The 25,295-nt window shown below is 42.1% G+C and overlaps 2 protein-coding genes across 2 annotated transcripts in view; one reads left to right on the plus strand and one right to left on the minus strand.

The window, feature by feature from the left end:
- The window catches only part of usp43a (ubiquitin specific peptidase 43a), a 471,198-nt gene that overhangs the window by 225,886 nt on the left and 220,017 nt on the right, over positions 1–25,295 (minus strand). The window contains exon 4 of the mRNA XM_043714590.2: positions 8,280–8,372. Coding sequence (XP_043570525.2) covers positions 8,280–8,372 — 93 coding nt within the window. The remainder of the gene's footprint in view (positions 1–8,279; positions 8,373–25,295) is intronic.
- On the plus strand, positions 18,282–23,778 carry LOC148145303 (uncharacterized). The gene is made up of 2 exons (XM_088000355.1): positions 18,282–19,202; positions 21,786–23,778. The coding sequence occupies exons 1-2, from the start codon at positions 18,282–18,284 to the stop codon at positions 23,370–23,372; spliced, it is 2,508 nt and encodes an 835-aa protein (XP_087856481.1). The 3' UTR covers positions 23,373–23,778.

Genomic DNA, 25,295 nt, shown 5'->3' on the forward strand with positions numbered 1-25,295 from the left:
TCCGGCCTTTAGAGGCCAGGCTGTTAGAGATTCAGCAATGCTCTTCCACACCCTACCCCCACAAAAAATGGAACAGCTTGCTACACATTTCTCAAATGTCAACTGGATGTCCTGGAATATCACTTATTCATTCATTAGTACCGATATGTGATGGATGCCATCGCAAGCAATGCACCCCATACAGGAGCATGCAAGTAGACAGCCTGAGAGATAATGTTTATAAAAGTTAAAGAGTTGTCTGAGCAAAACAGAATATGACAATTTTTGTGGCAGAATTGGGGGGCAAGTTCTGTGTGGCTGATCTTGATGCCAGGGTTAACTTCTGCCATCTTTCATGTTCTTTACAAACACCATGGTGAGTTTCTCACTCGGCAGCAGTAAGCTGCTGATTGGGGGAGAATATAGCTCGTTAAAAGCCCCATAGATGGCTGAACTCACCTCATTAATATTCGGCTTTCTATCTGACCCAATGTACCGAACAAACTAGCTGTCACGAAAACTTCACAATGGAACCAGAATGGGTACCTGGAGACTTCAGCTCATTGCTTGCTCTAACAGACCTTTCAGGTTGGACACTGGTTACAAACAGGGAATGCTCCATGGCACAGATTAAATACATCCCACATCCACAGACATCCAATTTGTGCCAGTTTTTAAGAATCCTCATGGCACATCACCAAACTACTACAGGAGCCGGAGAGTCATACAGCACAGAAACAGACCCTTCACGCAATTTGTCCACGCCAACCAGATTCCTACACTGAACTAGTCCCATTTGCTTATATTTGGCCCATATCCCTGGAAACCTTTCCTTTACGCACTTTGGGGCACTGTACCTCAGTAATATGTTCCTTAACTGGAAAAAAAAACACAATATTTAAATTGCAAAGTTCTCCAAAAACGTATATTCAATCCCATCACACATGTAGAAAAATTATAGCGAGGTTTATCTGTTGTGAAACTGACAGCATGTTGAGTGAAGAAAAGGATAATGACAACTTGCTTTCAATATGTTTCACATGAGACCTGATATTTGTTGTGAAGGGTTGAGGGAAGGCAGTGGTGCTCAGCAAATAGAAAATAAATGGGAAAGTAGCCAAAGTCACAATCACTCAGGTATATCTTGATATTTCTCAAAAAGGAATTGTAGGCTGCATGGCCATGGTGACAGAACACTGCAACTGGTGGCATGATAAAAAAAACTGAAGCCCCAATTTAAACATCTCTGCACAACCGTTAGAAAACGATGCTGGTGAAATATTTGTTGCTCCCCTTTCTATGCAGTCAAAATATCAGCAGAAAATACAATATGAAGCTTTAATTAACATGCTAATATAATACTGTTTGAGAAATTCAATTAACTTACATTATCATTTATTTCAACAAGGCCAGCTACAACCAATTTTGCAAAACAGAAAGGCAGTTTGGGCCAAGCACATTCTCTGTTTGAATTATTTGCAATGATTATTCATAATGAAAATTTACATCACAGAATGCACAAAATCTTCATTCTAACTACAAGCCTAATTTGCATACACAATTCCATTGTATTTACGCAATTTCCTGCAGGAAGGTTTAAACTTTTATCAATTCTTTTTTCTAATTATATTGACCCCTGAAAACCCATATTTTAATTCAGTCCAGCCCGCCACTATAATCTTCTAAAAACCCTATTCTTTGCATTAAAACAAAGCCCACAGACCGTGTTTGAGAGGTCAAGATTCGTCACTTTTTCCTATTTTCCCAGTGATTGCATTCATTTCATTATCGTAGTTAATTACTTCACATTTAGAACTAATTATTGTCAGTCACAGATGCAAATTAATTTTGCCCTTTTGCGCAGCTCTCCAGAAAGGCCAGTTCTCCCACAAGCTGGTTGCACCTTATTCTATACTCAGTTCAAGTTGAGCTCTTTCTTCTCCCAGTCTCTGTTAGACTGTTTTTGAATGAGCTCAATTTTTCTGCAGAACGTTTGAAATGAGTTGGAGACAGAATATTCTGACAGTTACAATTTAAAGCAAAGAAAAATCATTATTGACCTTCAGTACAGTCCTTTATATTTATTTCATGTAAATTATATCCCACATACAGAGAGTCAATGCATTAAAAATTGGTGAATCATAGGATTCTGTAAATGCTTTGCTTGCTGTAGCCTCACTGGAGTAACCATACTTTGCTCTGTTCCAGAGCAGAGTAATAGCTGGAGCTTGACATTCCTCTCCACTCCACAGTTAGCTTCATCAAAACGTTTTCGACTGAAACAGTACAACAAATGAATTATTTTGGAACCAATAAAGTGTATTTACTCCAAGTCAAAGAAATGCATTCAGGAAGTAAGGCAGATACTACAGGAGGAATATTTTAAGTAAGGCAAAGGGAAGACCAGAGGGCATATTGATTATGAGCAATTTAACCAATTTTCTCATTCATTTATACTGCACATACAATGGAAATTGACACATTCGTATGGGGGTGACGGTGGCGCTATGGTAATGTCACTGGACTGGTCAACTGCAAGAATCTGACTAACGTTCATGCATTCAAATCCCACCATAGCAGCTGGTGGAGGTTAAAGTCAAATAATAGTTCTTGACTTGAAAACTAGTTTTGGTAACAACGAAACAACCAGGAATCAATTGTCATGAGAACTTCTTATTGTCTTTTAGGAAAGAATATCTGACTTGGCCTGACACACGTGATTCTGGCCCACTGCAACGTGGCTGCGTCCTAACTGTCCTCTAAAGCAGTCTGTGCTTAGACGGTCAACAAGTGTTGGACTTTCCAGCAATAGCCACATCCCAGATAAGAATAAAAGATGGAGTTGACTAATCTAGTGGCTTGATCTGGAATCCAGCAGGGAAATAAAATGTATCAAACTGCTTTAATCTGAATAGCATAAACATTCAGGTTAAAAAATGTTTCCTTCCTTTTTGAGGCATCGTGCATGATATAGCATTCAGCCGAGTGTCCCTGTACCGCTGACTGGTTATTTATTTAGCCGGGAACCTTGTTGCATTTGAGGCTAGCACGTTTTGCAACTAGCCTCCTGTCCTTAAAGACAGCTTGGCCTTTTACAGCTCAGCTGCAATCATTACAGAAAGCTACTCCTGATGGCCTGAAGTCAAACAGGCTGCTAGTGGAAGCTAAAAATGTAAAACACCAGAGAGAGAGCTCCTCAGATACTAAACTCCTAAAGGGCCACCCTCCAAAGTAGGTCACCAGGGAGCTCAATTCCCAAATTGGAGCCCTGAAAACCTGGCAGCAATGCTATAGAAGCTTAATGGCTCCAAGATGAGTGAATGTACCTTCAAAAGAAATCTCATAACCACCATACCATTAAGTTCTCATACTCCTGAATTGCACATTACTATCAACAATTTCTGGCAGTCAAGATTCAGACATAATATTCTCCATCACATACCCAGCAGTGATGCAAGATTCACACCCATCATTGATCTTCAACCTTTCAACAATGACAGGTACATCAACAAAGCATTTAATCACTCACATTCTTTCCTCTCTCTGGTAGGACAAGGATTTATCCATTTCAAACACAATAAACCCCTTAACTGTTCCCCTCTCAGCAAATTAATTTCTTCTATTACTTCACATCCCTTGTCCCTGACTGCAGTGTCTCTACACTCCCTCTCTTTGATGAAGCCAGTACAAAATATGAATTAGTAATTACAGAGACGTATTCCACTTCCACACAGGTCCCTTAGCACCATTCTTTCTTATGCTATCGTTTTGCTCTTTATGCACAGCTATCCATCATTTAGCTAAATGGAAACCATTCCCCCATTTAGAAACCGCATAAATGAAGTGTTGATTACATTCCTCACTTGCAAGTTTTACATTAAAAACCTATTGGTTGACTTGAAACTTACTGGCCCCAAAGTGGAAAAGGACATGGAAGATATAGAATGTAGGGAAATAGATGGTGATATCTTGAAAAATCTCCATATTACAGAGGAGGAAGTGCTGGATGTCTTGAAATGCATAAATGTGGATAAATCCCCAGGACCTGATCAGGTGAACCCAAGAACTCTGTGGGAAGATAGGGAAGTGATTGCTGGGCCTCTTGCTGAGATATTTCTATCATCGATAGTCATAGGTGAGGTGCTGGAAGACTGGAGGTTGGCTAACGTGGTGCCACTGTTTAAGAAAGGTGGTAAGGACAAGCAAGGGAACTATAGACCAGTGAGCCTGACGTTGGCTGTGGGCAAGTTGTTGGAGGGAATCCTGAAAGACAGAATGTACAGGTAATTGGAAAGTCAAGATCTGATTAGGGGTAGTCAATATGGCTTTGTGTATGGGAAATCATGTCTCACAAACTTGATTAAGTTTTATGAAGATGTAACAAAGAGGATTGATGAGGGCAGAATGGTGGATGTGATCTATATGGATTTCAGTAAGGCATTTGACAAGGTTCCCCATGGGTGACTGATTAGCAAGGTTAGATCTTATGGAATACAGGGAGAAATAGCCATTTGGATACAGAACTGGCTCAAAGGTAGAACACAGAGTGATGGTGGAGAGTTGCTTTTCAGACTGGAGGCCTGTGACCAGTGGAGTGCCACAAGGATCCGTGCTGGGTCCACTACTTTTCATCATTTAAAAAAATGATTTGAATGTGAGCAAAAGAGGTATAGTTAGTAAGTTTGCAAATAACACCAAAATTGGAGGTGTAGTGGACAGTGAAGAAGGTTATCTTAGATTACACCTTGACTAGATGGGCCAAAGGGCTGAGAAGTGGCAGGTGGAGTTTAATTTAGATAAATGTGAGGTGCTGCATTTTGGGAAAGCAAATCAGAGCAGGACTTATACACTTAATGGTCAGGTCCCAGGGAGTGTTCCTGAACAAAAAGACCTTAGAGTGCTGGTTCACAGCTCCTTGAAAGTGGAGTCGTAGGTAGATAGGATAGTGAAGAAGGCAATTTGTATGCTTTCAAAGGAAAGAGTATTGAGTAAAGGAGATGGGAAGTCATGTTGCGGCTGTACAGGACACTGGTTTGGCCACTGTTGGAATATTGCGTGCAATTCTGGTCTCCTTCCTATCAGAAAGATGTTGTGAAATGTGAAAGGGTTCAGAAAAGATTTACAAGGATGTTGCCAGGGTTGGAGGATTTGAGCTATAGGGAGAGCTTGACTAGGCTGCTTTCTCTGGAGCGTCGGAGGCTGAGGGGTGACCTTACAGAGGTTTACAAAATCATGAGTTGCATGGATTGGATAAATAGACAAAGTCTTTTCCCCGAGGTGGGGAGTCCAGAACTAGAGTGCATAGATTTAGGGTGAGAGGGGAAAGATATAAAAGAGATGTAAGGGGTAACATGTTCGCACAGAGGGTGGTATGTGTACGGAATGAGCTGCCCAAGGAAGTGGAGGAGGCTGGTACAATTGCAACATTTAAGAGGCATTTGGATGGGTATATGAATAGGAGGGGTTTGGAGCGATATGGGCCAGGTATTGGCAGGTAGGACTAGATTGGGTTGGGATATCTGGTCGGCATAGATGAATTGGACGGAAGGGTCTATTTCCATGCTGTACATCTCTATAACTCTAAAATCCTCTAACTAACACTTACTGTTAACTCTTCATAACTTTCTACCTTTTACTGCTAAGATTCCATGCGCCACCTCCCCTGAGCCCTGCTCACCACTTCCCTTGAACTCTCTGCTTAACACTAGCCAACCCTCTCCCAAACCTTCGATGTCAGAGTCAGAGGGAATAGGCTGATAGAAGAGGGAAAAGCAGTGAGAGAGGTGGTTGGGGTGGGAGAGAATTGAGCAGAGTTTCAAGAAAGGCACTGCAGTAGCAGTCTGTTGTTTTACTTAAGGCTCAAATGCACAAGAACTGTACCAAAAGAATATTGATGGCAGCACTCATCAAGAAACACCCCCAAATTACAAACTGTGCAGAAAGGAAATGCATTATTGGAATGTTTTTCAAATGAGTGATAACTGTTTTTTTAAAACAAATGTTGGTTTTACTTGCTTATACTTTCCAAATATCCTTTATAACTTTGTCCCACCCTGTTCCACACTGCTTTGGGGATTCTGCAGTTTTGAGCTCTCACATCTGAGAGGAGTAGATAGCAATGTTGCTGACTGGGTGGTTTGCCTATTAATGACACCCTGTTACCATAGCAACAGTCCCTGTCATCCCCAGCCAGCTCGATGGCCTTTTCCTTAAATTGGGTAAGGAGCCTCATAGTCAGCTCTGCTTGTTTGTTGGTTTTGGCCCTCTTTGCTCAGTTGTGAGCCAATGTTTCCTGAAATGTAACAAAGAGAAGGACTGATTTTGATGGAAATGGGTGCAGGGACAGTTTGTGAGCATGCATTACCATGCAAAGTCGTGAGAGGTCCCCAGTGAGTAAGAAGCGCATTGGGCGAGAAGGGTTAGCAGTTTGAGAGGGTGAGGTGGGTGGGAGCCTTTGAGTGCACATTACACTTGCAATGCTGAGGCCTGTCGGCTATGAGACTGTGCAGCAGGGTGAGTGATAGCTCTGTGAGTGTGAGATGGCAGAGAGAACATCATGCCACCCACTCTGGCAGAGTGCAGGAGATCACTGATGAATTTCCCCGCCCTGCTTTCCAGTCCTTCGGTGTTTGCCCATCTCTCTGACCCTATGCTGGGATCTCAACCCAAGCTGGAAGGGTCAGATAAGAAGATCTTCGCTGGGTGACCTCATCCTGCAGCATGAAGAGGGCTGATTTAGGGAACCAGGGAGATGGTCCAGGCTCTCAGGAGGTATCGTTGCATTTCCGGTGGTAGTCACCCCAGGCTGAGGGTAAGTTCCTGGTTTGCAGCATCTGAAGTGGTGCTTAGCTGGCCTTTAAACATGACACCGCAAACTAAAACTCCAGAAGATCCAGCCAGTGCCAAGAAATTCCAGCTCACCCACCACCCGATTCACCGATGTGTGCACAGTATCTATTTTGCATAGACAATGATCAGCTCAATGCTATCCAAAGCCACAGTCTAATGTCAAATTGGGGATAATCTCAGCCAATGTCTCCCTTTTCCTGACTTCTTCAATATTGCCTGACAGTATTGTGCTTCTTAAACCTGAACTAGGAACCCAACAAAACAAAAGACATTGAGAATTGACTGAATCTATGTTTTATTCAAGCAGCGCTCTCGGCAAGTAACCACTCTAATATGAATGAAGCAGCATTACTGCTTTTGAACCTAATCATAAAGAGCTATTTTTCAGTTTGATCTCTCGAGGCAAAAAGTCCACCAGCAGAAAATATAAATGCTGCCATTTTCAGGAAAGGTCAGTATTATTTTCCAAAGACACATCAGCTAAGCCCACCAGTATATGTTAGCAGACCAGCTTTCTGAACAAAGGCTGATACAGGTCTATGTCAGTGGTCAGGACTCTTGACTATGGATCAGAAAATTTGAAGTTTAGAATAATTGAAAACCGTTGTGGGGCATGAGCATAATATCTAAGTTCACGGTACTGAGGGAGCCTCCATATGACTGGGGCATGTGCCATGTTGTGTGATGAAACCACAACAAACATATTTAATCACAGTTCGAAACCACATCTGCATTATGCTAAAAAGAAACTAAAAGGAGACCGCGCCCCACCCCCGCCACCCCCTCCCCGCCGGCTGTTCCTGTGGAAAGTCCCTATGGCATTTTTATTGAAGAGTAGGAAGCTCTCCCAATGTCCTCCACAACATTCCTCAAATAATACCATCAAAACAGATTCATTAGCCCTTCATATCAATTCTACAGTAGGCTACTGCTGTGTATAAGTGACTTGTTGAGTAAATGAAGCACGATGAGACATTCAAGGGATGTGAATGACATTATATTTGCAAATGGTTTCCTTTCTAGCTATCAAGGAAAATCTAGCAGCAGAGATAAAATTGTGAATCTTAACCTGCAAATAACTGCACATAAATAATGGTGCGTAGTTGCAATGTTTGTTAGCTGGTCCACACTATGAGATGATCCTGCACAATAAATGAGGTAGAGGTTGCACAGTATTAGTAGTCCCATTGTATTAGAAACACTCCTAGTAATAGCAATTGCAACCTTTTGCATATCAAACAGAAGTGTTAATAACTTGCCAACAATAATCAACATGGAATGTTTATACAGATTGCTAATAAAAGAATGACAGGTCAATATGAACAATATAATAGGCGAATACTGAATATTAAATATACAGAATTATATAGGCTTTGCAAATCTGCATCACTTGTTACACAACTACTCATCAGAATGAAGAAACTGTTTTTCAACAATGTCAGTAATCATACCTGGTCTGGCGGAGGGGGATTGGCAAGGAGATACACAGGAAGGGATCAAATGTGTTGCTTTGCTTAAGGCAGTGAGGACAAGTTAAAGATGACCTGTTGAAGAGAAACACAGATAGTTAATTTAGACTCAAATGCTCAAGTTGTATACAACACAAAAAACATATACAATACCAACTACATATCACTCCCAACAAATATACTCGCAGATTGATATGTGTGGTCACACGCAGATGACAAGCAACATGAATTCAACTGGGACAACACTACTATTATAGGACAAGCCAAACAGAGAACAGCCAGGGAATTCCTAGAGGCATGGCACTCATCCACAGATTCAATCAATAAGCACATTGACCTGGACCCAATATACCGACCACTGCAGCGGACAGCTGGAACTGGCAACCGGAAGCGGCAGATTCAAACCACTACAAATACCGGAGGAAAGATCACAGAAGCGCTTCACAGGAGGCTCCCAAGCACTGAGCATGTCACCTAGACAGGGACGAAACGTCTGCAACACAAATTCCCAGCTCGGAGAACAGAACCACAACAAGGATTATCAACTATAAAGATGAACAAATGTAACACTAATGCCTAATTTTCTGCAGTAGCAACAATGTCATCACTTGGTCAGACCATTTCTAATGATACTTCAAACAAAATCAAGAGAAGCAACTGTGTTTCCTGGGAACCATAGAACATAGAACATAGAACAATACAGCACAGAACAGGCCCTTCGGCCCACGATGTTGTGCCGAACATTTGTCCTAGCTTAAGCACCTGTCCATGTACCTATCCAATTGCCGCTTAAAGGTCACCAATGATTCTGACTCTGCCACTCCCACAGGCAGCGCATTCCATGCCCCCACCACTCTCTGGGTAAAGAACCTACCCCTGACATCCCCCCTATACCTTCCACCCTTCACCTTAAATTTATGTCCCCTTGTAACACTCTGTTGTACCCAGGGAAAAAGTCTCTGACTGTCTACTCTATCTATTCCCCTGATCATCTTATAAACCTCTATCAAGACACCCCTCATCCTTCGCCATTCCAATGAGAAAAGGCCTAGCACTCTCAACCTATCCTCGTACGACCTATTCTCCATTCCAGACAACATCCTGGTAAATTTCCTCTGCACCCTCTCCAAAGTTTCCACATAGTTCCTAAAATGAGGTGACCAGAACTGCACACAGTACTCCAAATGTGGCCTTACCAAGGTCCTATCCAGCTACAACATCACCTCATGACTCTTGAATTCAATCTCTCTGCTAATGAATGCTAATACACCATAGGCCTTCTTACAAGCTCTATCCACCTGAGTGGCAACTTTCAAAGATCTATGAACATAGACCCCAAGATCCCTCTGCTCCTCCACCTTACCAAGAACCCTACCGTTAACCCTGTATTCCGCATTCTTATTTGTCCTTTCAAAATGGATAATCTCACACTTGAAAGGGTTGAACTCCATCTGCCACTCCTCAGCCCAGCTCTGCATCATATCTAAGTCCCTTTGCAGCTGACAACAGCCCTCCTCACTATCCACAACTCCACCAATCTTCGCAAATTTACTGACCCACCCTTTGACTCCCTCTTCCAAGTCATTAATAAAAATTACAAACAGTAGAGGACTCAGAACTGATCTCTGCAGAACTCCACTGGGCTCCAGGCTGAATATTTACCATCTACCACCACTCTCTGACTTCGACCAGTTAGCCAGTTCTCTATCCAACTGGCCAAACTTCCCACTATCCCATGCCTCCTGACTTTCCGCATAAGCCTACCATGGGGAACCTTATCAAATGCCTTACTAAAATCCATGTACATATCAAATGCCTTACTAAAAGTCACTTACAAAATTCATATCAAACTCACAAATGTCAAACCATTGGATTTCCTCTCACTCTCAGTTTGTTTTCCAGCAACCTTACTTGAATAATTGCTCCCTAGTTCCTCCCCTTCGTCACAGTCATTCTCCAAGTATGGCCCATCTTCAACTTTGCTCAAGAACAATGGGTGAAGACTTGAGCATAAATGACACCAGAGTTTAGTCATTCATTACAAGGTCTGGTCAAATCACATCAAACACTGTCTGGTTTCATCCCTCACAGCAAAAACCGTCAATGGTTTCAGGATCTTCCTGAAGTGCAAAGATAATTCCCCACCTACTTTTCTTCAGGATTATGCCCACAAACACCTTTATCTGGTAATTTGAAAGGATTTACTTAACTGTGTTCTCAAAATGGAGGTGCATTCAAGACAGGAAAATATTAGTGTGAATTAAACCATGAACTGTGGGAAAACCTTGGTGCTCAAAAGCTCAAGAAACCAGGGAAGTAAATGAGTGACTTGGTACCTGTGCCTCATTTTTTAGAAGTGAATATATAGGATTGATTGGAAAGAGCAACGGAGGGGAAAGAATAGAAGAAGTTTGGGGAGTGGGGTTGAAAGGACAGTTCTTTCAAATGGCCAGAGCTGAAATAGAATCTGATACAAAGAAGAAATTGGGATCAGCAATATAACTGTGTGAGATGATTGAAAGCAAATGGATGAACTATCTTTACACAGTTAAAGATCACACAACACCAGGTTATAGTCCAACAGGTTTATTTGGAAGTACTAGCCTCAGGAAGTACTAGCTAGCTACCTGATGAAGGAGCAGTGCTCTAAGAGCGTGTACTTCCAAATAAACTTGTTGGACTATAACCTGGTGTTGCGTGATATTTAGCTTTGTCCACCTCAGTCCAACACCAACACTTCCACATTATATCTTCACATAGATTGTTCAGATTAAGCTTGCTTGACAATTCGGAATATGCAATATTTAGGTTCTTTTGTTGGTGACTTGAGTAGAAGACTTAGGCCTTTTTTGTTTATCATGTGTAGAAACAATTGCTAAAATCAGTAACAGCATCCCCTGCATTTGGTCTAATATTCCTACTCTATGGCTCTGCCAATGTTTGGTTCTCCCTTCTGAAATACTTTGGCATTTATGAAAGGCTTCACATGAATGTAAACTACCTTTAGGTGAATTGTCAAAATGTTTCGATCTGCTACATGCAAGCACATAAAGATGTTTGTTGATGACTAGTTTTCTGTCCTCCCCTTAGGGAAGGTTGTCAGCTACTAGGCAACACACCCTAATTCCATTGAATCACAGAATCAGTGCAGAAAGAGGTCATTTGGCCCATCAAGTCCTCACCAACCCTCCAAAGACCATTCCATCCAGACCCAGACCCTCACTCTATCCCCATACCCCTGCATTTACCATAGCTAACCCATCTAGGTAAAAACAATAACTGCTGATGCTGGAAACCAGAGTCTAGATTAGAGTGGTGCTGGAAAAGCACAGCCGTTCAGGCAGCATCCGAGGAGCAGTAAAATCGACGTTTCGGGGCAAAAGCCTTTCATCAGGAATTCCCGATGAAGGGCTTTTGCCCCGAAACATCGATTTTACTGCTCCCCATAGCTAACCCATCTAGCCTGCACATCCCTGGATACACAGGGTAATTTAGAATGGCAAATTCACATAACCTTTCTTACTGTTGTTCACATTTTTACACATTAGATTATGGTTTTTCGTTTCATTTTGTTTGCAGCAACCTAAAAGTTTCTGTGATTCCGAATGAGGCTCTGAATTTCCAGGAATTCTAAATTTAGCAATTGGCTGATTTTTCATCCTAACTAGTATTCCACAGGTTGGAAGGTCTGGATCTGACACTTTGGAGACTAGTTGACCTTGCAACCTTTAGCTGTAAGGGATGCAGTGACATTATAATTTACATTAAGAGTTGTTACAACTAATGACACATGTCTCTTTGGAGGTAATTCTGGATTGAGTTGTTCAGGAATTATGATTCATATGAAGTAGTTTATATAATCTTTAATGGCACAATGTTATTTTGTTGTAATATTCTGAAAAGACACTGCAGAAAATAGGAAGTAATTACAGTCCCCATACAGAAGCATTTCTCTTCAGAATATGAAATCTATTGTTACAACAGGCAATAATAAAACACACTCTATCACAGCTTCCATAACACACAGTCAAACAGAGCTTCAATGACAGAGTCATTGCGAGCATACATCATTGTTGAAAATAAAAACAACCAGCAAATTCACTGTAACAGGATCCTTTAGTCAGAGCTACATAATTTAGTTTTAAAACGAGGAAATAATGGGAGTGTAATGTATAAAGAGGAACAATCTTAATGAGCCAAACAACTGGTGCTTGTTCAGCATTACAGTATAAAAAGGGGAGGCAGAAAGTAGGAAGCTATAGGCCAGTCAGCTTAACATCTATCGTCGAGAAAATTTTAGAAGCTATTATTTAAGACACTATAAGGTAGATATTATAGGTAACTTGGGTAAGTTCGAGGTAACCAAGTAAAAGGGAAATCATATTTTACTAATTTCTTCAAGAAATAACACGAGCTGTAGATAAAGGTGAATCAGTAGATGTGTTGTACTTAGATTTCCAGAGAGTACTTGCTAAGGTGCCACATTAAAGGTTACTGCAGAAAATAAAAGCTCATGGTGTCAGAGATAACATATTAGATTTGACAGAAGATTGGCCTACTAGCACAAGCAAAGAGTAGGTATAAGAGGGTCTCTTTTTAGGCTGGCTAGATGTCACAAACAATGTGCCAGAGGGATCAGTGCGATGGACCAAAAGAATGACAGCTAAATTTGCTGATGACAACATAGGTAGGAAAGTGGGTTGTGAAGAGGACAATAAGGAGCTTACAAAGGGATATAGATAGGTTATGTGAGTGAGCAAATATCTGGCAAATGGAGTATAATGCGGGAAAGTGTGAAACTGTCCATTGTGGCAGAAAGAATAAAAAAGCATATTACCTAAATGGTGAGAGGGTGCAAAGCTCTGGGATGCAGAGATACTTGGGTATCCCTGTACATGAATCACAAAAGATTAGTGTGCAAGGAGAATGAAATGCAAGAGTACAGAAGTGATGCTCAAGTTACACAAACTACATCACCATATTTACAGAAGGATGTTAATATGTTGGAAGCATTACAGAGAAGGTTTACTACATTAATACCTAGAATGAGCGGACTGTCTTCAGAGGAGAGGCTGGACAGGCTAGGCCTGTGGTCTGTGGAGTTTAAAAGAGTCGGAGTTGACTTAACTGAAAGATTGAGGGGCATGGATATGATGGACAGAAAAGCAGTAGGGCATAATTTTAAGGTGAAAGGTAGGAAATTTATGGAGGATTTGAGGAAAACTGTTTTCACCCCAAGGATGTTGGCAAGCTGGAATAAACTGTATGAGAACATAGTTGAAGTGGGAAACTTAACAATTTTTAAAACGTACTTGATGAACACTTGAAATGCCACAACACTTGTGGCTATCGGGCCAGGGTTGAAAAGTGAGACTAATGAAGACTTAGAGTAGTTTTGTCGGTATCAAAAGGGCCTCTTCTTTCCTGTATGATTCTATGATATAAAATCCTGAGGGGACTTGACTGGGTAAGTGTAGAAAGGATACTGCCTCGTGTTGGAGAAAATAGAATGAAGGGTCATGGTTTAAAAATAAGTGGTTGCACACTGAAGACAGTGATGAGGAAACATTTTTTCTTTCAGAAAATTAAGTCTTTGGAATTTCCTTCTTCAAAAGGTAGTGAATGCCAAATGTTTAAATATTTTTAAGGCAAAATAGATAGATCCTTGGTTCATAAGGTGGTGAATGGTTATTGGAGTGTGCAGGAATGTAGAGTTGAGGTTACAATCAGATCAGCCATGACCTTTAGAATTTTTTTTAGAATCCATTTGGTGTGGGAACAGGCCATTTGGCCCAACAAGTCCGTACCAACCCAGACCCATCCACCTTCCTTATCGTCCTGCAATTCCATGGCTAACTCACCTAACATACACCTTCCTGAACACAATGGGTAATTTAGCATGGCCAATCCAACTAACTTGCACATCTTTAGACTATGGGAGGAAACCAGAGCACCTGGCAGAAACGGGGAGAATGTACAAATTCCTTACAGACAGTCGCCAAAGGCTTCTGGCACTGTGTGACACATTGAGCCACTGTGCTTATTGAGTGGTGGAGCAAGCTCAAAGGATCAAGTAGCCTATTCTCAATCCTTATGTGTATATTCATCTTGTGTCATAAGCATTTTGATATGCTGCACCAGTAATCCATTTAAAAGTTAAAGTACTTCAGGATATCATGCAACAACTGACCTGTGCTAACTTTATATTCGGTGTATCATCAGTGGCTTTAGATCTGCAGGTCACCTGCACATGATGACAATGCAATTGAACGGAAACAAAGACTTGTGTTTATGTAGATATTTTCAAGGTAACTGAAAGGTGCTGTTATGAATCATGCTAGACCCCCTCAAAACATTTGAAGGAAGTAGCCCAGACCCTAACTTTGCTAGTTGTTTTAAGCAGATGCAACTGGTCAAACTGCTTAGTATTAAACAAAACAGAACTTATTTACAAGATTACCGAATGAAACACAAACAAAACAGAACATAGAATAACTTAACCTATCCAAAAACACACCAGATTACCACAACTTAATGATCCTGTTCCAAATACTTGCAACAATCTCCACAAACACCCCTTGGCATGAAAGGTAAAATCAAACAAAGGGTCTTACAGGAGAGAGAGAGAGATGACAGAGGTTCAGATGGAACACCTTCTTTATTGGAGCTGTTTCTTGGACCAGCAGCCTCAAAACTGACTGCCTGCTTTTAGTGAACAGCCAGACTGCAAAAACGAAACCAAACCAGAGTAAAGCTGAGTCAAGATAACTGGCCACTTCCCTTCCATTGTGCAAGTGTTTTTTTAAAACGTGAAAGCCTTTTTCCTGAGGCAGTATCTCTTAGCAATAGTCAAACTGGCCCTAAAATCCTTCAAAACTAGACTATTCAGAATCGCTGCCTTTACAACCTCTCTGAAAAAAAACAAGGACAGTATAACCTTGTTAAAGGAGTAGCATCATTACAATGTAATATAGGAATACATATCACTGACCAACAAAGACCTGAAGGATCATGTTTTTGTTCACTTCTGAGCAAACAGGTAAAGTTTTTATCATCACTTACAAAATTTGGTGGCATGATTTCTTTTGTGAAACAATCTGAATTGCAAGTGAAGATTTAAAAATGACATTTGCCTGGGTCTGAAGGTTATATAATAGGTTTTTATGTTAAATTCAAATTACTTAAATTGCAAGGTTAGAAACTGTTCCATTATGACACATTACGTAGATATACATTTGGAAAGGGTTTGAACAGCAGAAATTCATTAGAGAGCACATAATAACAGAAAATTGCATTGCAGAAAGCAATTTCACTGCAATAAGCTTTAATTTCTGTTTTTGAAATCACCACTACAAAAACATAATTAATTACAAACATTCAATTTAAAATCTATTTTAAGGTTATTCAGCACAAATTCAACTGATATTTTAAACTGCAAAGATGTTTCGTCAAAAAGTATTAATTACTTCATACTCAAATGAGAATAATTCAGGTACATCTAAACATATTATTTGTTGATGTCAGATTGTGATATCTGTCAAGTAATGTATCCCTTTGTATAATTACAAAGTTCATGAAGTTGCAAGTCCTGACTGCACAGCTGCAAATGTCCCACTCACAATTACTGATGTTGGATCGGTTCACTGACCAAGTCTTCTCAACCTTTATTCACACAACTTCCAATCGTGCTTTTAGCTGCTGGAGTACCTATATTAGGAAAAATTGTGCTTCATATAATTTCCAAAGAAGTGTCAGATGCCAATTCAGGGCTCTGGGCTAATAGCTTATATATATCCAGTCAGAATGGCTCTGCTGAAGATCACGACAGATATAAATTGGATTATTGTTTCACTGTTGACCTTCTCCAATGACTAAATCATTCTGAGTCAGTCATGTACAAAAAAACTGCCATAGGTTCACATAGCAATAAAAGGATGGCACTGAGAACACACCAATCATGAGCTCTGTAGCACCCATCCTGTCTGATTGTCTTGAACTGTTTTTACATAAAATGAGCCCTATTGACTGACAATGAGTAGTTTCCTTCAGTCAACAGCACCCTAACTGCACCTTTATACTGGTCTTTTATGTTTTCTAGAACTGTTATTTCTGGAGGCCTACTGTTGGTATTTCTGTCATTTTAACCTAGTTTCAGTAAACTGCCAATGGAAACCTGCAATCTGCCGTGAATTTGGATATTTTGCATGATGTGGCAATGCTCTCCTGTGACAAAGAAACGGGCCATTGATATTGTGGTATTGAAGAATCTAACAGAGATTTATTACAGCTAACTATTACATACAAACACATTTCTCTGCCACATAAGTGTCTGGACTATTATTAAGCTAATATGTTATCAGAGAAAAGCATGACTTCAGTAGACTGTCTTGCTTCAAGTGTTCCAAGGGAAAATAGAGTATCAGACCATCACACACTGTGATGCAGTGGTGATATCATGAGCATGTCTCTTAAGAATCAGAGCCGGAACATAACAACCTTCCTTCTCCAAAGATAAAACTTTTCACCAACATATATACATGGCTGTACATGGCCAGATGTTGCCAATTCGGATAGTTATACAAACAGGTCAAATGGTTTTTCAAGACTAACAATTCAGACTTCAATATAATTCTTTGAGGTTTAACATCTTATTCTGGTGATCATTAACTCATGTGCATTTTGTTTGACATTGTCTTGTTGATTTCAGTCAAGCAATATCTTTGCACAATCATTATTTGAGTGATCTTTTCTCACTCTCTCGGTGCATGACTGTTGTACTGCATATTGGGACCTGCTCACTTCTGTTCTCTCACAATGTAGCACTAGGATCAGCATTCCCTCTAATTTTCTTCCCTGAGGTCACAGCAATGATTTCTGGAGCCAGAAATCAGCACGGTGATGGAAATTACCACATGCAGAACCTTGGAGCAGTTGCCCACATGCACAGCCATGCAGCTTAGGGAGTACGTTGACTACCATCAGTGCTGACTTCGTTGATCTGGGTTGGTTGCATCTCTTAGAACTCTTTATTGGAAGCAAAGCATTTGTATTTCTAACTCTCCCTCTAACAGAACTAATAGTTATATTCATTCTTGCCGTGCTTTTTTATTGTATATCCCTTTTGTTCTCCATCTTGGAAGAAGAATATACTCCAACTTGGAACATTTAAACAATTGGTTACTGAGTAATACTGACTACTTATCTTCTGAGCACGAGTTGTGCTCGGCACGGTAATCCTTTCTTGTTGGCATTGCACATTAATGCAGCAACTCAATCCAAAGATTTTGCTTTGTTGCTCAACAGTTAATGATTGCTCAAGTCGTACTCAGTACCACACATTCTGCTTGACTTGTTGAGCATGAATAGTGGGGTGACAATAGGATACGGGTCACACCTCACACAGTATACATCTGTGGTGAAAGGGTTAAAATTATGTCCCAATACATGTGTGAATCTTATTATGAATATGTTACCGGAATGGAAGGTGTTGCTTAGTCTTGCCCTGTTGTTCGCATGAATATGTTACCGGAATGGAAAGTGTTGCTTAGTCTTGCCCTGTTGTTCGCATGAATATGTTACCGGAATGGAAGGTGTTGCTTAGTCTTGCCCTGTTGTTCGCATGAATGTTTAGATCTCGAAAGAGTATATAAGCTGGGAAAGTCCCCAGTTCGGTAAAGTCTGCTCCGGGTTACGTTTAACCGCCGAGCGTGGGTTGTTGGCAACCGCTCTACGAGAACTGATGGCTCCCAGTTCCGGTAACATGTAGAGTGAGTATAAACCAGACCCGTTGTAAGTACGAGACCTGGTTGAGGCGACACTGCGGGGAATAAAATACTCATATTCTAGCAAACTCGTCTCTTAGTTCTTTTCTCCTGGTCTGTGTCAGACTACTCTCCTGCGAACCCGATCCTTGAGAATTTATAAAACATTTTGGCATAGTCGGCAGGATCAATCGCAATTGGGGAGAGATTTTGATACAGAACAATGTTTGGGAAAAGGACAAAGAAACCAGAAGAACAAACTGTGGAGGTCCCAACCGTCCCGGGATGGCAGGGACCGTGGCATGACGTGGCAGTTTGTTTGAGGAATGGTGGGGGGCGACCGGAAAACTGGGAAGCCGAGGGCGTAGGAACCCCAGTGTCGCTGCTGTCTACTCTTGAGAGGATCCCAGTCCTGCCGAAGAACCCCTTGCCTGGGGTACAGCGGAGGATGTGGGCATGTGCGGCGGCTTGTAGACAACAGTCAGACAAGCGCCAAAAAGCCGAAGCGGAGTTAGCTCTACTGAAACATGAGCAGGGGCTCAGTTCAGGAGATATCTCTATGTTGAGGCAGGAGATTATGAAATTAAAGGCTGAATTGACAACCTTGACGGAACTGGCGGGACGAACTATTATGTACTTGTCCGCCAAGAAACGGGAAGAGAAAAAGAAGGTCCCTCGAACCCCGGACCCAGTACAAGTGCGGGCATTTGTTGCACAATTAAATAATGGGGATCGATGGGATATCGACCATTGGGACGGAAATATTTGGGGAGATTCAGATGATCAGTATGAAGATGACCCACCCGTACTCCAGGCTAAACCAGTAGTTAGGAGAAAACAAGTCCAGAGACGCCTCCCGGGGCAGCAGGAAGTAATGTTAGATGGGGAAGGGAATCCCATACGGAATGAACAGGGGGAGGCAATTATGCATGAATTACCGCGGGCTCAGCCTCCTGCGGAATTTTCTGAGCTGACAGAAGACTTCACCACTGATGAGGTGATGATTTCACACTATATTGATGACATAATGATACAAGGAACAAGCCAAAAACAGTTTCAGGAACTGCTGGACCGACTGGTTCAGCATATGCGGGGATATGGATGGGAGATCAACCCGGCCAAAATCCAAGGTCCCTCCCAAACGGTAAAATTCTTAGGGATTGTGTGGAACAAAGGTGAAAGAGAAATCACTGAGAAAGCTAAGAATAAGATTCAGGCCTTTGCCGTCCCTCACACCCAGAAGGACGTGCAGCAATTTATTGGGTTATTCGGATTCTGGAGACAGCATATTCCCCATTTAGGACAAATTTTAAAACCTTTGTATCAAGTTACGAGGAAAAAGGCAGCGTTTGAATGGACGGAGGTCCATCAAACTGCATTTGAAATGGCCAAGCAAGCGATACAGCAAGCTGTATCCTTGGGAAAGATACAGTCAGGACCTGTAGAACTGCAAGTCTCAGCACAAGGGGATTATGCCAATTGGAGCTTATGGCAAAAACAGGGAAGAACCCGTAAGCCATTGGGATTTTGGTCCCGAAAATTATCCCCGGCAGGGGAACGGTATACCCCCTTTGAGAAACAATTATTAGCATGCTACTGGAGCTTGGTGGAAACCGAAGCCCTGACCATTGGACATGAAGTGATCATGAGAACAGCTATCCCTATTCTTCCGTGGATACTTAGTGACCCCACTACCCACCGAATAGGAACTGCCCAAGAGGGCAGCATCATTAAATGGAAATGGTATGTGTCGGAGAGAGTGCGGACTGGACAGAAAGGAGTGTCAGTCCTACATGAGCAAGTGGCGGAGGCCCCTGAGGAAGGGGAAAAACGGTTTGAGGTGATTGAATACAAGGAATCACCCGTTAAGATGGGAAAACGATATGATGAACTGACCCCGGATGAACAAGCCACGGCTTGGTTCGTAGATGGGTCAGCCCAATGGAAAGCGGGACAGCGTAGATGGAAGGCTGCTGCCTTTAACCCAAAACAAGGCACTACCCTAGAAGAATTAGGGGAGGGAAAAAGTAGTCAGTGGGCAGAATTAAAAGCAGTGCATATGGTAGTCATGCAAGCAGGGGTCATGGGAGTTTATTTGTTTTCTGACTCTTGGTCAGTGGTTAACGGCATGACACAATGGATGCCAACTTGGCAGGCCAATCAGTGGATGATCCAAAATAGGGAAGTATGGGGTAAACAGTTATGGGAAGATATATGGGAAAAAGCTCAACACCTGGTTATATACATCACCCACGTAGATGCCCATACATCTCGAAATGATGTGGAAGCTCTACATAATCGATATGTGGATGGTATCGTCCGAACCATGAATGTGCAAAGGGGCACCTCAGTGGACCTAGCTAGATGGGCACACCTTAAGGCTGGGCACTGGGGAGTGCAAGGAACCTTGCAATGGGCTCGAGACCGAGGAATAGATCTTATGGTAGATGATGTTAAGACTGCAGTAAACCAGTGTGAGCAGTGTCAACATCAGCGGCAGGGAGTGCCCCAACACATGATGGGACATATCCATCGGGGGGATGGTCCGGGACAGAGCTGGCAAATGGACTTTGTGGGTCCCTTACCCTCCTCACAAGGATGTAACCACATATGTACAGCTGTGGACACTATGTCTGGGGTTTTGGTAGCCCATCCCTGTCGTCACAACAATCAACAGGCTACCTTGCGATGTTTAGATTTGATTGAACAATTTTATGGATTGCCCATACAGGTCCAGAGTGACAATGGCTCCCATTTCACAGGAAGGGTGGTAAAGCAGTGGTGTCATGATAACCACGTGGAATGGATTTATCATGTACCTTATCACCCACAAGCTGCGGGACTTATAGAACGAATGAATGGGCTTCTGAAGTCCTCACTACGAAAAGCAGGAGGTTGCAATGACTTAACAGGTTGGAAGAAGCAACTAATTCGGGTGGTGAAACAAATTAATAACCGCCCATTAGGAAATGGGGTAACACCCTTGAATAGGATGATACGAGTATGTGATACCCCAAAGACTCAGCCTATTAAAATGTGGAAATTCGCTGAGGAAGCTGATATTCCCGTAAGGGCCACACCGGCTTCGGCTGGACTGGACCTACGAGCACTAACTACCCAGACTTTGATCCAACAAAAACCTACGGTGATTAAGACCGGATTAGGATTGATTTGTCCCCCTGGAACCTATGGGCATATCCTCCCGCGATCGGGATTGTCACTAAAGGGGATTGATGTGATGGCAGGAGTAATTGACGCGGACTACCAAGGGGAATTGGGAGTGGTCCTGGTCAACATCACAGCTGAACCTTACGTGATACAGAAGGGGGACAGAATAGCACAATTGGTTATTAAACCATGTAACCTTACAACGGTGGAAGAGACGGGAGCTCCCGTTAAGGTTACTGAGCGTGGGACGGGGGGATTTGGGTCTACTGACACTAAGGGTGCCAAGGTATGGGTACGCCAGACAACTGGTCCCCCCAAACCGGCAGAGATCATAGCCCAAGGAAAAGACAGTCTGGTCACCATTATGTATCCTGGGGAATCAGTCTGGAGGAGTGTGCCAGCTCAGTCGTTGGTACCCTTATCGAAACAAAATGTAGGTTGGAAAATTAGTAGTGAGGAACGACAGCAAGATGATTTTAAGTGCGCGGCAAATCAATGGTGTACAATTTTAGATCTCACGAGTGATTGTCAAATGTATACTTGTGTACGATGTTATAAGGGGAGAAATGTAACTTTGATAACCCCTAACTGTACATTGATGTTGAATGCAACGGTGAATATGTGTCATTGGAATATAACTGCTCGTGAATGTGAAAGCTCAAACGGGACACGATGGAACATCACGACTGGAGATGAGGACATCTGGATCAGCAATGGAACAGTTATTCAAAACCGGACTCGAATGTTATGGCTGATCTTGGTGCGCCCTAACGTCTCTGACGCGCACCGCACACAGTTGGCTCCCATTATGTCAACTTGTCAGCAGATGGCCCAGGCAGTACTGCACACTGATGTTCACTGGCAGGTGCGGCTGCCGGCTATCCCAGAATGCCAACATAAGAGGAGGCGGCGTGCATGGTATGACACTCTACTGGGAGGTGCAGGAACTGTCATGGGTATCTCAAATGCTATTGACTCTGAGGTAACCCGTACTAAATTATCCAACACAGGACAGGCTACTTCACAAGGGCTGCACACCATCGGGAGATGGATGCCTTCTGTGATGATGACTCAAGAAGAAACAGCTAAAATATTGATGCAATCCCTACAATGGGAACTGAATGTTTGGAACGCTACTCAACAACTGTTTGAAAACATTACAGCTCAATTAAATTGGACTGCCTGTCATATTAACATGTTGCATGCACAGATGCAGAAAGAACGATTCTTGCGCACGGTAACATCCCCTAATGTACAAGCTTGGAGGGGAATATGGAATGTATCCGAGAAACTGTGGATGATGACACATCCAGAGAAAACATGGTGTAATACAACTATGTGTAGAGGGCATTTTGTTACCATGAATGTAACTCGAACTGTTACGGTCTGTCAATATTATGTATTACCGGTGAGTACGTCTTCTGGATACTATTTCCTGAAAACAAAGGGGCAGTGGTTTAGCCCAGATACCAATATTACCTATGATCTGTCCGCCTGTGAACAGACTGATCAAGGTAAAGCTTGTCTACTGATGGACAGATATCGAGACCCTTGTTTGACTAAGGGAACGGCCCTGTGTGAATGGACTGTTGAAGCTTCAAGGGACATGATGTGGCAGATTGGGCCACACACGCTCTGTGTGGCTACCAATAACCCACATCCTACGCTTCCCACAGTACCGTTCTCGGGATGCCTCTCAAATGTCTATCAGTGGCAATGGCAGAATCAGACCTATCTGTTAACCAATTATAGCAGTGCTCACCACTTTACCAAGGTGCAGTGGAAAGTGCTGATGAATGCTTGGAACATTTCCCTGGATCGGTTTAAGCAAGCATTGGACCGATCCGAGGAGCTTAAGCAGATATTACGAAAGCATCAAACCAATGTCACCAAGGTTACAGTGTCTACCTTTATACATGGACAGGAGGTAGTACACGCTGCCCATGTAGTGGAAGTAGAGTCAGCTCATCATTGGTGGGATATGTTGAGTGGTATGTCCTCCACTGCGGGGAAGTTCCTATTCCCACCCTTATCGATCCTGGTAGGAGTCCTGGTGATCTTAACATGCTGTAATATCCTGACTTGCTTGTATATTTGGCGTGTACGTAGACGCTTGTTGGAAAAAATATATATGGGCATGATGTAACACATGTATTGGGCCAATCAGTGGAATGTGGTGAAAGGGTTAAAATTATGTCCCAATACATGTGTGAATCTTATTATGAATATGTTACCGGAATGGAAGGTGTTGCTTAGTCTTGCCCTGTTGTTCGCATGAATATGTTACCGGAATGGAAGGTGTTGCTTAGTCTTGCCCTGTTGTTCGCATGAATGTTTAGATCTCGAAAGAGTATATAAGCTGGGAAAGTCCCCAGTTCGGTAGAGTCTGCTCCGGGTTACGTTTAACCGCCGAGCGTGGGTTGTTGGCAACCGCTCTACGAGAACTGACGGCTCCCAGTTCCGGTAACATGTAGAGTGAGTATAAACCAGACCCGTTGTAAGTACGAGACCTGGTTGAGGCGACACTGCGGGGAATAAAATACTCATATTCTAGCAAACTCGTCTCTTAGTTCTTTTCTCCTGATCTGTGTCAGACTACTCTCCTGCGAACCCGATCCTTGAGAATTTATAAAACAACATCTTGAAATGGATTTCCACAGTGGTCCACTGTCTGATCCAGAGTGCCAAACAAATTGAATATAGCACTCACCATGTCGATGACAGATGCCCTTATGAAATAAAAGCAAAGCACATTCTTAAAGCAAGTGGCAAAACCTGGTCAAACACCTAAACTAACCCAGATTCAGACTACATTCTGTTCAGTCCATGCTCAGGCACACTTGCATCCCCCAAAAAGACAAGTTTTCTGCAGAGATGATTACTTTTTAAAAAAACGCTCTAGGCCAAGGGTCTGGAAGCAAAGGATAAAGCTGGATGTTTTCTCACATCTGCTGAATGACCTATGTACTGACCAGGGAGGTTCTAGCCATCCCTTGGGTGATAATAGTAATGGACTGTATCCATGGACCAATCTCGTGAACCTTTACTAAATGGCTATCAATGTTTATATCCTTCCTTACGTACAAAGGCCAACCTATGGGTGTGGTCTCACCAAAGCATTTCACAATTGTAGCCAGCCTACTTTATTCTTGATTTCAAATTATACTTGTAATCAAGGTCAATAGGCCAGATGTCTTCCAAACTGTTTGCTGTACCTGCAATGTTGGGTTTTGTTGAGCTACAAATGTTGAGCTATAAATCTTCTCAAAACTCATTGGGGCTTTTGTGTTTTTTGTAAATATTGTTGCTGATTTGTAAATGCACACAAGGCACATTAAACATACCAACTCAAGCAGCACAGGGACGTTCTACATCCACAAAGCGATTCTTACTTTCACATGCCTTTTGTGAGAAACTCTCAGATCAATTCACACATTTGCAAACATTTTGATTCCTTGGAAGCTAGGGTGACCTTACTGAGGTTTATAAAATTAGAAGTACAGATAAAGTGAATAGCAAAGGTTTTTCCCCGAGAGTTCAAAATTAGATGGCATATTTTTAAGGTGAGAGGAGAAAGATTTAAAAGGGACCGGAGGAGCAACATTTTCACCCAGAAGATGGTATGTATGTAGAATAAACTGCTAGAAAAAGTGGCAGATACAGGTACAGTTACATTTAAGAGACACTTGGACTGGTACATGAATAGGAAAGGTTTAGAGGGATATGGGCAAAATGCAGGCAAGTGGGGCTAGTTTAGTTTGGGAAATTTGGTCACATGGATGAGTTGGACCGAAGGATCTGTTTCCATGGTGTATAAATTTAAGACTCTTTTTAAAAAAAAGCTTTAAGTGCATACACACTTATATTGTGAGCCCAAATATTTCTTAGTGCATTCTCAATAGTAAATAATGAGTATTAATAAAGTCTTGAAGTAACAGTTAATACAGAAGTGTGGGGTGCCTTTATATTGTATCATTTCTGGATGGCTCCCATGTTTTACAGTATATGCTGCACCTTTAGAAACTTTGCTCATTGGACTGGTTTTTGTTTATATTTATTTTCTGTTGGT

The sequence above is a fragment of the Chiloscyllium plagiosum genome, unplaced genomic scaffold, assembly GCF_037043375.1.
Source record: "Chiloscyllium plagiosum isolate Xiang-an unplaced genomic scaffold, Cpla_swu_hap1 HiC_scaffold_25, whole genome shotgun sequence".
Classification (NCBI taxonomy): Eukaryota; Metazoa; Chordata; class Chondrichthyes; order Orectolobiformes; family Hemiscylliidae; genus Chiloscyllium; species Chiloscyllium plagiosum.

Excerpts from the sequence above, each read along its gene's own strand:
- LOC148145303 (XM_088000355.1), top strand. The coding sequence starts at position 18,282 with ATGTTTGGGAAAAGGACAAAGAAACCAGAAGAACAAACTGTGGAGGTC. Across the intron at positions 19,203-21,785 it reads TCCAAGGTCCCTCCCAAACG|GGGAGAAATGTAACTTTGAT; the intron begins GTAAAATTCTTA and ends CGATGTTATAAG.